The sequence below is a fragment of the Alexandromys fortis genome, unplaced genomic scaffold (assembly GCF_014885135.2).
Source record: "Alexandromys fortis isolate MF-2015 unplaced genomic scaffold, M_Fortis_MF-2015_v1.1 scaffold_13, whole genome shotgun sequence".
Taxonomy (NCBI): Eukaryota; Metazoa; Chordata; class Mammalia; order Rodentia; family Cricetidae; genus Alexandromys; species Alexandromys fortis.
This window is the reverse complement of record NW_026067908.1, coordinates 11057123-11068483: the sequence shown is the minus strand read 5'-3', so window position 1 is coordinate 11068483 and position 11361 is coordinate 11057123. Positions and strand designations below refer to the sequence as shown.

Below are 11361 nucleotides of genomic sequence, written 5' to 3'. Positions count from 1 at the left end.
GAAATAATTACACGGAAACTGTATTCTTTCAAACACTGCCTGGCCCGGCTAGGTCCAGTTTCTTATTGGTTAGCTCTTACATATTGTTCTAACCCATTTCTAATATTCTGTGTAGCCCACGAGCTGGCTTACCAGGGAGGATCTTAACCTGCGTCTGTCTGGAGCGGGAGAATCATGGCGACTCTCCTAAGCTTCTTTCTCCCAGAATTCTCTTCTGTCTACTCCGCCTACCTAATTTTCTGTCCTATGAGGACCGAGGCAGTTTCTTTATTATTAACCAATGAAATCAACAGATAAGATACAAGACCCACCTCCATCACCCTCCAGTGGGTTGCGTGTCAGTCTCTAGTGTGGGGTCAAAGATCCCCACCAGTGATATCTTCAGTCCTTTGTATCTGTTAAGAATTGTGTGATTTGTGCCCACCCAGGAACACCACCCTGGTCAGAGTTACATGGTGAGATCCTGTAGAAAGAAAGAAAGGAAGGAAGGAAGGAAGGAAGGAAGGAAGGAAGGAAGGAAGGAAGGAAGGGAAAAGAAAAGAAAAGAAAAGAAAAGAAAAGATGCAGAAGTTTTTCAATACCAGATGCGAATTCAAAGCCTATTCACTTTGATATGTATTCAGATGCTTGCCTCATGCAAAGTGATGTGGGCAAAATATAAAAACAGAAAGTAATCTTATACCTTGTTTGCTGTGAGGAGCATGACGTCAGCTTTTACTGTTTCTGTTACATTGTTTTATAAAACCATTTAATTTAAATTTAGTTTATAATTTAAAAAAAATCTACAACTTGCTTATCACAGTATATACCATATACATTTGTTTTTTTTCTCTCTATGTTTGTTACATACATTTACAGGTATATTTCCTGCCTGAACTGGAGCATGCGGAATAATTTAATATATGTTTATTTCCACAAGAGAGGCATAGGTCAGGACATGATGGCGATTGGCTTATGAGGGCACATTCTGTGGGAAATGGTCAGGAAAAGCTTCCCCAGAGCACCGGAGGTGGGATTTCCCGTGACCTTAGGCGACCTGTGCAGCTTTGGTGACTAGTTCAGTTCAGGCGTGCTAGATGCCAGTGCGCGTTTGAGCAGTGGTGCCAGTGAGGTGCGGGTTCACGCGGGCAGTAAGTGCGCAGTTTGAGCGTTAGATGGGTGTGTAGGAAGATAGCAGTGTGGAAGGGAGATGGCAGCATGCCAGAGACAGGGGAGTGGCAATGTGACCGGGGAAGGTGGCAGTCAAGCTGGGTCAACTGCTAAGCACTAACCCAACTGACATCATTACTGACGTTTCATGGCTTTGTGTCTTCCAGGAGGTTCACGAGCTATTCCAGGACTACGAGCTAAAGTACTGCTATGTGGACAGGAATAAGCGAACAGGTGAGCGTTCCGTTCCAAGCACGCAATCTTGTTTTGATTTCTCACGAAGCTACTATAGAGCAGGAAAGCTTGCTGTCTTTTGCTTACCTGTCTTCTTCCGATGCTGGGAATTGAACTTAAGGCCTTTGCGGGTGACGGCAAGCATCCAGCTGCTGGGCTCCATTCGTTGCCAGCTGTGGAGTTTCTAAGTGTGAAATACTATCGGTGTGACTCACTGGCTTCTTCCTGAGGGCAATATTAATGTCCCGAACTTTAACCAGTAAACAAATACAGTGTAACTGCAGGTTTGGTTTTTAACAATGAACATTGAATGGTATGTGTTCTTTGGAGCATGCTGTGGGTACTTCCATCTGATAATGTTACCGGGTTTTGCGAACACACACGGTGTGTAGCTTGACCTTCAGATGGACAAATTAGGAAAACTTGCTTAGTTTTTCTGAGTACTAGTTTCATATTTGTGGGATCAGAGTTCTGTTCTTGTATGGGCAATGATCTATAAATATTGGCGAACATTTTTTCGATGATAAAATACAGTACTGATGTACTTACACATGGTAAGACCACTGTATACACGTGTATTCTAATGCAAATCATTTATCTAGAACTGATGAATTTATTTATTACATTTACTACAACTTGATGTGGAGCACTTGCCTAGCTTGTGCAAGGAAATGGGCTTGGTCCCAGCATTTCCCCCCAAAGTGTATGGCTTAATATGTATTGCCGAATTGAAAACACCCCCCAGCCCCTCAAAAACAAAAACAGCAGAAGACTCCCAGATACAGAGGAACCCCAGTTCCCAGCACCCTGACTGCATCTCCCCCTGGGGGAAACACATAGGAATCTGTTCCCAGTCTGTGGAGTGTGGCGTGATCATCCCTAGATTGTTGGGGGTTCTCTTGGGCACGAGACACTCTTTTGTTCTCCCTCCTAGGGGTCTTGAGAGGACAGGTGTGTCTTTTCATAAATAAAAGGATAGTGGACATAACGTGTGTTCCTTCAGGTGAAGATTTCAGAGCCAGCATGTGGCTCCATGCCCTCAGATTAGAGTACTTGGTTCAGTATGATTGATCTCACAGCCCTTTCCACTTCCCCTTTGGAAACCCCACATATGTAACTCCCAGTTGAATGTCTTATTCCCCAATTGGAATATGAACTCAGTGCTGAATAACAGTGCTCTTCCAGCGCCTAGTCTGTAACTAGACATACTACTGAATAAATAAGGATTTCATGTCCCAGGGCAGGAGGGTGGAGTGAGAGCAGGGATTCAGTGGCTTGACGCTTCTGGGTATTTGAATTTGGGTCTCATGAGTATTCTACCAGGAAAGACCTGGAGATTGCTATCTTTCATTTGTGAGCAGAGGAAGATGTGGCAAAAGGAAAGTGCTCAGACAGGTGTACAGACTCAGGCAAGAGTGAACAGACAGGTGTGTAGACTCGGGCAAGCGTGCTCACACAGGTGTGCAGAGTAGGGAACATAAAGGGATGGTCAGAGACTTCAAATCCCCAGCCCTCCAGCCTAAGCTCACAGTTTTATGGGCTGATAGAGAACATAGCCAGTATCTAACAAACCGGTGTTTGTGTGTTTTAGGGAAAAAGGGTTATATGATGCTATATGGCTGCCTGACTGGGCTGGGGAGGCCTAGAGCTGTAAGGGGCGTGTCTGTGGGGGAATATCTAGTTTAACTGAGGTAGCACATGACCAGGGGTGGCTGTACAAAACGGAGAGAGTTAGCTGAGTGCCAGCTTTTGTCTCCTTCCTGACCGAATGCCGTGTAACCAGCTGCCTCAGGTCCAGCCACCAGGACTTCCTCACCATGATGATCTATACCCCTAAACTGTGAGCCATGATAAATGTCCTTTCCTTAGGGTGCCTGCTGGCTGGTTTTATGTCTACTTGATCCACCTATAATCTTCTTAGAGGAGAGACCCTCTATTGAGAAAATGCCTCCATAAGATTGGACTGTGGGCAAACCTGTAGGGCATTTTCTTAATTAGTGATTGATGGGGGTGGGTGGGCTCAGCCTTATATGGGTGGTAGCACCCTACTCAGGTGGTCCTGGCTTCTACAGAAAAGCGGAGTGAGCAAGCCAGGGTGAGCAAGCCAGTAAGTGCTGCGGGAACTACTTTTGCTCCACCAGCCAATAGCCTTTGAGATACCAGCCCACTGGGGTGTGGTGTCTTTTGCTTTTAAAAAGTGGTGGCAGCCCTCCGTGCGCTCTCTCTTGCTTCGGATTGATTCCGCTTGCTTTTCCTGGTCATGCAGGAGGCTGTTGTCTAGGACGGTGATCTGTAAGTCTTTTCCCTTTAAATAAATAACCCTTTTATTAATCATAATTCCAAACTGTTGTGGGATTGTTTTGTGACTTACTTCATTAAGTAAGCAACATCCCTCCATTGCCTCCGCATCAGCTCCTGCCTTCAGGTCCTTCCCTGTTTGAGTTCCTGTCCTGACTTCCTACAGTGATGGACTATGGTATGGAACTGTAATCCAAATAAACCCTTTCCTCTCCATCTTTCTTTTGGTTGTGGGGTTTCATCATAGCAATAGCAACCCTACCTGAAACAGCAGTTGGTACCAGGCTAGTAAGATACTGCTGTGACAGGCCTGACGGTGTTGTTTGGGGGAGGATTATGAGAGGATCCTGGGATGTTGGGCTAGAAAAGCCATTGAGTGTTCAGAGCCTGGTGAGCTGTTCTGTGGGACTCTGGAAGATAAGGATGTTGAGAGCAGTGCAGAGGATGGAGGCCTGGCTTGCGATGTTCAAGGGAGAAGTTTAAAAAACCTAAAGACTGTCAGGGTCGTAGCCTATTTGCTCCTTTGAATTAAGGTTCTGTGGCTCTGGAAGCTAGGGCAGAAGAATCAGTGGCAACGAACGAGAGACTAGCGTCATTGAAGTGAAACCTTTGCTTGGCTGAGACAATTGGTGCCTGTCGCCTGGGGCTGGGGAATTAGCCGTGATGAAGGGAGAGACTTGCATCATTGAGGTGAAATCGTCTGTGAAGTGTTTACTGAGAGTCAACACACAAAATTTGTTTTCCAGAGGCGACCAAGGTTGTGCCTAGGGCTGGCAGCCAGACTTGGTAGTAGTGTAAGGGCCATCCAGGTGGTGCTGGTTTTGAAGGCATGAAGGGGTCGTGGACAGTAGCTGAGGCTCGTGCTGTGAGGGCATTGGTGAAGGTGCGGCCTCATTAGAGATGAAGGCCCAGGACTGAGGGGGTCATGCAGAGAAGTTGAAGCTTGGTACCACGAAGAGACCCCTGGAGAGTCTGAAAAGTTCAGCCTAGTTGCAGCAAGGAACCCCAGGGTTTTGGAGATGCCAGTACCAGGGGACAGCCACCAAGAACAGCGGAGGTGAAATGGAGCCTGCCGGACCTTAGAACTCAAGCTGTGTGCCGCAGGGGGCGGGGCCGCAGAAGTAACAGAAGCCCCTTGAAGGCGCCCAGAAGATCCCGAGTGAATCCCAGATAGTGAACCAGTTATTCACACAGTTGGGGTTTGGCCTTGCTTTGTTCAGATTGTGACCGTGCCCTGGTTCTAACCTCTTGAAGTAAGAAAGCACTTAATTTATTTTTGATTTTACAGGAGGCCCTAGGGAGTTGAGAGACTTCAAATTTTTAAAGAGATTTTGGTGTGCAGAGACTTTGGATTTTAAAAGAGACTGGCCATTTAAGAAACAACTTCTAAAGTGTTTGAATTTGTAAGGCTGTGGGACTTTTTAAGCACATAAAATGTTTTATACTGTGATTTTTTTTTTATCTGTTTTGTTTTTGTTTTTGGAGACAGGGTTTCTCTGTGTAGCCCTAGTTGTCCTGGAACTTGCTCTGTAGACCAGTCTGACCTCAAACGCCTGCCTCTGCCTCCTGAGTGCTGGGATTAGCGATGCTGTGATGTCTTTATTAATGTGTGATCTTGATGAACAGGAAAGGAAAGGCTGTGGCTCAGCAATGATACTTTGGTGTGTCAAGTTGACAAGGGGTCAGTTGTGCTGGATAGTTCGTCAACCTTACACAAACTAGAGCCGTCGGAGAAGGAGGAAACAGTTGAGAGAACGCCCCCATAAGCTCAGGCTGTAGGCAAACCTGCAGAGCATTTTCTTAATGACTGATAGGGAATGGGTGTTGCTGTCCCTGGGCCTGGTGGTCCTGGGTTCTGTAAGAAAACAGTCTGAGCAAGCCAGTGTAAGCCGCACCCTCCATGGTCTCTGTCAGCTCCTGCCTCCAGGTTCCTGTCCTGTTTTAGTTCCTGCCCTGACCTCTTTCATGGTGTTTCATTGTAACTCTAGTAACCCTAAGACAGGTGCACCTGCCATGTCATTGTGCCAGCAAGAAAAGTAACTAGTAAAAAAAGAAACAACTCAAGCTTTTTAAAAACTGGTTCTGGAAATCAAGAGTTAATTCTTCTAAGGGCTGTTTCTGCTCTCCCGTTGGAAGAGTTAGCTGTTGTGTTGTCCTTGGCATTTGGAGAGCTTGCCCAATGACAAACGCGTTGCTTTAAATGTTAACATCACTCTGTGTGGTAAAATGCTAACACTCCAAGAGCTACCCCTGGGCATTAGGACCAACTGAAGGAGGACAGAATTGCCCCTGCTGCGAGATTGCCTCCAGCCCCGTGTCTTTGCTCTGAAGCACATACTACAGTGTTCTGTTTGAAGAGTCAAGTGTTTGTGGGACTCTTCCACGGTGCTCGTTAAGGAGAAGACGAGGCAGTTCTAGAAAGCAGCTCCTTTATTTGTGCATTGCTCTGTGGTATTTTAACTGGAGGCTTTCAGGATTTCTTGCAAAAGTTCTTAAAAATATTTATATCCGTTAGTGATGACAGATAAATTGATATAATTAAATTTTAATTTTAAAAACATAGACTGAGAGCTCATTTGGAGGTCCTAGCAGGGGAGCTCAGCTGCTTGTATACTCTTGATTGGAGACCAGCCCTCCTCTATTTGGGGAAGGTTGTCCTCTTTGACCGAGTGCGCAGCTTCAGGAGGGACACACATGGAGCAGTGAGGGAGGAAGGAGACACCCTCCTAGCCAGCCAGATCAGCCGAATCAACCCTGATCATCAGTGGGATGATCACCCTCACACCCTCATTTTAACAAACCAGAACCTGTGTAGTTCATTGATTTGCAACTCACAGGTGTCACACTTGTTTCTTTGTTGTTTGTTTGAGGCAAGGTCTCCCTGTTGGAACTATGTAGCCCAGGATTGCCCTGAATTTATGGTCCTCCTGTCTGTCTCACATGTGCTGAGATTCTAGGTGTGTGTCACCAGCCGGGCTATGTCCTGTCTTTTATTTCATACATTTTATTATTTGATGCTGAAATAGCTTAGGTAGCTTTTAAAATGGTTTATATTGGGATTGTAGGTTAAAATATTTGCCCAAGATCAAAATCATGTTATCCTTTCATTTGATTTTATTTGTCAAAGTTATATATGAAGTTATATACACTCATGGGTGTTGTGGAGTATTATTTTAACTGGGCAAAGATGTGTTACAGTTGTTTATGCTGCGGAGTATTTTAATTGTGTAAAGGTGTGTTACATTTGTTTCACAATGTAAGGATATGTGTTTAATTATGTAAACATGTGTTACATTATTTTCATCTTGCCTGCCTAAGGCACCTGATTGGTCTAATAAAGAGCTGACTGGCCAATAGCGAGGCAGAAAAAGGATAGGCGGGGCTGGCAGGCAGAGTAAGTAGGGGAGGAGAAAGAGAAGAGAATGAGGGGCCAGAAGCCATGCAACTGCCAGCCAGACACGAGAGGCAGTGAAAGTAAGATCTTCAGAAGGAAAGAAAAGTAAAAGGCCTCCAGACAAAGGGTAGATAAAGAGAAGCAGATTAATTTAAGTTAAAAGAGATAGCCAGAAATGAGTCTAAGAAAGGCCGAGCATCATAACTAATAAGTCTGAGTCATGATTTGGGAGCTGGTTGGTGGCCTGAAAGAAAATCGTGTTACACATAGGTTCTATTATTCCTTTAAAAATGGCAGGGTGGGGTGTGTGGACGAACGCAGGATAGACGAGACACGCGCAAAAGGAAGAGACAGGACACGCGGCTCCCACGTGGGTGCACTTTAATGGGGAGAGGGAAACACGATAAGGGATGGGGTGTGCGAGACACACAAGGGTGGGGGGCAAGAGAGAGGTGAGAGAGCGAGACCTCGTGGAAGCTCGCTTTTAACGGGAAGCGCAAGGTTATCTGGGAGACCCGCACCTGGGCACGCCCACGTGCACAGGTGTCGGTAATCCAGGAGGAGTCTGGGCGCTGTAGTTACCAAGGAATAACAGGTTCTTTGAAGCTAGCCAGTCTAATGTTTTACCATCTGTTTAAAAATGACACTGCGTGTGTGTCTGTGTGTGTGTGTGCGCGCGCATGCGTGCGTGCACACAACCGCACATGTGAGCTGAGGACAGCTGTGGCAGTTGGTTCTCTTCTGTCTTTCGGGGGCTGGGAGTGAGCTCATTCCAGGCCGCTCACTGTCTTCATGATTTTAGTGCTCTGAGAAGGATGTGGGAAAACCTGGTTTCCTTCAGGCATTTTGGCATCTTTTACTGTACTTTCAGTTTTTCAGGTCCTTCCTATTAGCTCTTTCTGGGGAAGAGGCCTCATTTTCAATTGAGGGATTTTATAAAGGCTTCATAAAACTTTGCGTTGTTGTTGAGGGGTTAGAAAATACCCCATGCAAAATCCATCAGAGTATGGATCTAATGGTGGAATTCCTAGTAGAATTACTCGGTTTTTTATTTGAGCCATGAGATTAGTTGAGTTGAAGCTCAGCATTAAAAAAAAAAAAAGACAATGACTTTTTTTTTTTTAACAAAATAAATTAGAATTGAAAAAATCAGGGGTGGAGAGATGGCTCAGGGGTTAAGGACATTTTCTGAGCAATCATTAGGACCTGAGTTTGAATCCCAGCACCTACATCACTAGCCAAGCATGGGCTCACAAGCTCCCATAACCGTCACCATAGCCCTGTGTGGGCTTGCTGAAAAACAGCAACAACAACAAGAGCTCTGTCTGGGCTGAGGAATAGGCTCCATCTCAGAGGGATAAGGTGGCAGAGGACACTGGCGCCCCCCTCTGACGTCCGTATGCACTCACAGGTCTGCCTCCCTATACATCTGCACATATATAAGTGCAGCTACCCCCTGCACACACACTAGAAAAGCAGTTTCTAAACAACAGCAGCAAAATCAGCACTGAGGTCAGATTCGGTGGTGCACTGGGGAGGCGGGGACACAGGCAGCTGCATCTCTGCGTTTCAACTCAGTTTGGTTTATACACTGAGTTCCGGGCCAGCAAGCACTAGGTAGCGAAACTCCTTAAAAGAGGTATATTTTGTGATAATTTTGCTTCATAGAAAGGTATGTATTTTTGTATATACTGAGCCTGAGGCATAAAATGCCTGTCTTACTGTGGGTGACAGCAGGTGACGGATGAAAACACTGACCTCAAATCCTCTCAATTCCCTTTGTTATCTTGCAGCTTTTGTGACCTTATTGAACGGGGAGCAGGCGCAGAGCGCGATTCAGAGGTTCCATCAGTTTTCCTTTCGAGGCCGAGAGCTGATAGTGCAGCTGCAGCCCACAGACGCCCTCCTGTGCATCACCAACCTGCCCATCTCCTTCACGCTGGAAGAGTTTGAAGAACTCGTCCGCGCGTACGGAAACATCGAGAGGTGTTTTTTGGTCTACAGCGAAGTTACCGGCCACTCCAAGGGCTACGGGTTTGTGGAGTACATGAAAAAGGACTTCGCTGCCAAGGCCAGGCTGGAGCTGCTGGGCCGGCAGATGGGGGCTTCGGCACTCTTCGCACAGTGGATGGATGTTAACCTCTTGGCCTCGGACCTCATCCATTCTAAGTGCCTTTGTATAGATAAACTGCCCAGTGACTACAGGGATTCCCAAGAGCTCTTGCAGCTTTTCTCTGGCATCCATAGGCCTGTGTTTTGCCAGGTATGTGTTGCTAAGACTTCATTTGAGGGATTTAAAAATAGCTGCATGCATTGCTCCTCGGTGTCTGTATGTACACCTGTTTATCTGTTGTATCCATGCAATATCACAGGGGCGATTTTGATTTCTTCTCTAGTCTGTAATGAGGACTCTAAAAACATGTTAAGTCATTCCTGTAGTGTGTGCACTATGGGACGGTTCACAAGCTGGGCAAGGGGCTGGAGATTGAGACACATACACACACAGACAGACAGGGACACAGGGACATGGGTCATCCTTGAAACAAAAATGCCAATTTTATTGCGTTCCAGGGAAGCTTATATAGGGATCCTTAACTGATAGCCACGCCCCAGCTCTTGGGATTTTTTCAGCTGTAAAAACCTACCAGAAACCATTCCCCTGCCATCAGGAACTCATGAGGGTCTCGTGTTCAGAGCAGCTGCAGGCACAGGAAAACAAGTCGTTCACTCCGGCAGGCAAAGGGTTAAGTCAGGGGTCAAAGGGTCTAAGGGTCTGCAGCCCCCAACACATTCCCTTTTGCTGATGGGCCAAGCTCTGTTGCTTTGGTTCATTGTGTTGTAGCAAATCCATTGCTTACTCATTCCCCTCTCTTTCCACCCAGTTGTCCAGCCATTTTTCCATTAAGCCATTTGCCTCTCCGACTCAGGTTGACCATTTTCTCTGGGCCAGTGCTAGGCTGTGTCAGAAATGGAGAGTAGAACTCTGTCTCAGTGCTCCATGGTTTTGTAGATGACTGACAGGTGAACTGGTACTTACACATCCTCCATGAAGAATGACCTAAGGGAGGCTGGAAAACTTGGATAAAGTGTAAGGCAGGCCCTTCTTTCTGTCTGAATATGGGGTTGTGGTAGGTGAGGCATGCGGAGAAGATCTTGGCTGTGCTGGGGAGCGGTTCCAAGCACCTTACTGTAGCAAACGCATCCTCATCACTGCCTGGAGCCCAGCACTGTGTGCCGCCTCCCCAGCAACTTTCTGATGGCAGCGGCCAGTTCTTCCTCTGTTCCCTGCGTTTCCCCCTTTCTGCCCTCTCCCTTCACTTCCATGTTTCCTGTCCCAACTCTTTTCCTTCCTCCCCTTTCTTTTTTTTCCTCACCCAACATTTGCCAAATTTGTATAATGCAATGGAAGTTTTAAGAGTTGGCTGTGCACGTGTGTGTGTGTTTAAATGAACAGATAACACTGTATGCATTTGTCATGTCTAGCGTGATGCTCTGAAGTATGCACACATGGGTGGGGAGCCTAACGCCAGCCGACTGACCATGCATCACCCACAGTTACCATCTTCGGTGATGAGAGAGCTCAGCACCCACTCTCAGAGTTTTCTAGGAATGCGGTGTATTGTCAATGGTGGTGCAGCATATTTTATAATAGATTGCGCGTTACTATCTAACTCACATTTCACGCCTTGTACCCACAACTGCTCTACTGGTGATCCATTCTCCACCGGTGACTGCCAGTCTGTTCCCTCCTCTCTACGAGACTGGCCCTTCTAGCTTCTGCACGTGAGTAGATTATGCAGCAGTATGCACAGTTGAGATCAATGGTCCCACCTTGCTTTTCCTTACATTGTTGTCCTCCCATCCCAGCAAAGCATTAAACCATCTAAGACTGTAGAAAATGAGAGTATTTTGTGACAAACCTTTGACCCAGTCTTTGCTCAATTCTTGGAGAGGATTGCCTCGTGATATGCTGATATTGTTGAATACTGAGAGTCATATAGTGCTGTCGTCCTGAGTGTTATCCAGCATGCGTGTGTCCTTAGTTCTCTGGAGGTAGACCTTTGGAGCAAATGTAGGGGACAGAGCCATCTGTCACACTGTGATACATGTGATACATGATCTGAACTGTGAACTCAGGAGTTGGCAGGAACCTTACAGGTCACCATGTTTAGCTGTATGGTGGTAGAATCTGTTTGCTAGTGTTTTGTTGAGTGACCCTTAGCTTCTGCTAAAATGCTTCAGAATAACGGAAATGTCTTTAAATAGTTCTGGTATTGAACTGCATG

At 46.3% G+C, this 11361-nt stretch overlaps 1 protein-coding gene across 1 annotated transcript in view; it reads left to right on the top strand.

Annotated features, from left to right (window-relative positions):
• The window catches only part of Raver2 (ribonucleoprotein, PTB binding 2), a 76036-nt gene that overhangs the window by 24967 nt on the left and 39708 nt on the right, over positions 1-11361 (top strand). The window contains exons 2-3 of the mRNA XM_050136134.1: positions 1317-1383; positions 8869-9338. Coding sequence (XP_049992091.1) covers positions 1317-1383; positions 8869-9338 — 537 coding nt within the window. The remainder of the gene's footprint in view (positions 1-1316; positions 1384-8868; positions 9339-11361) is intronic.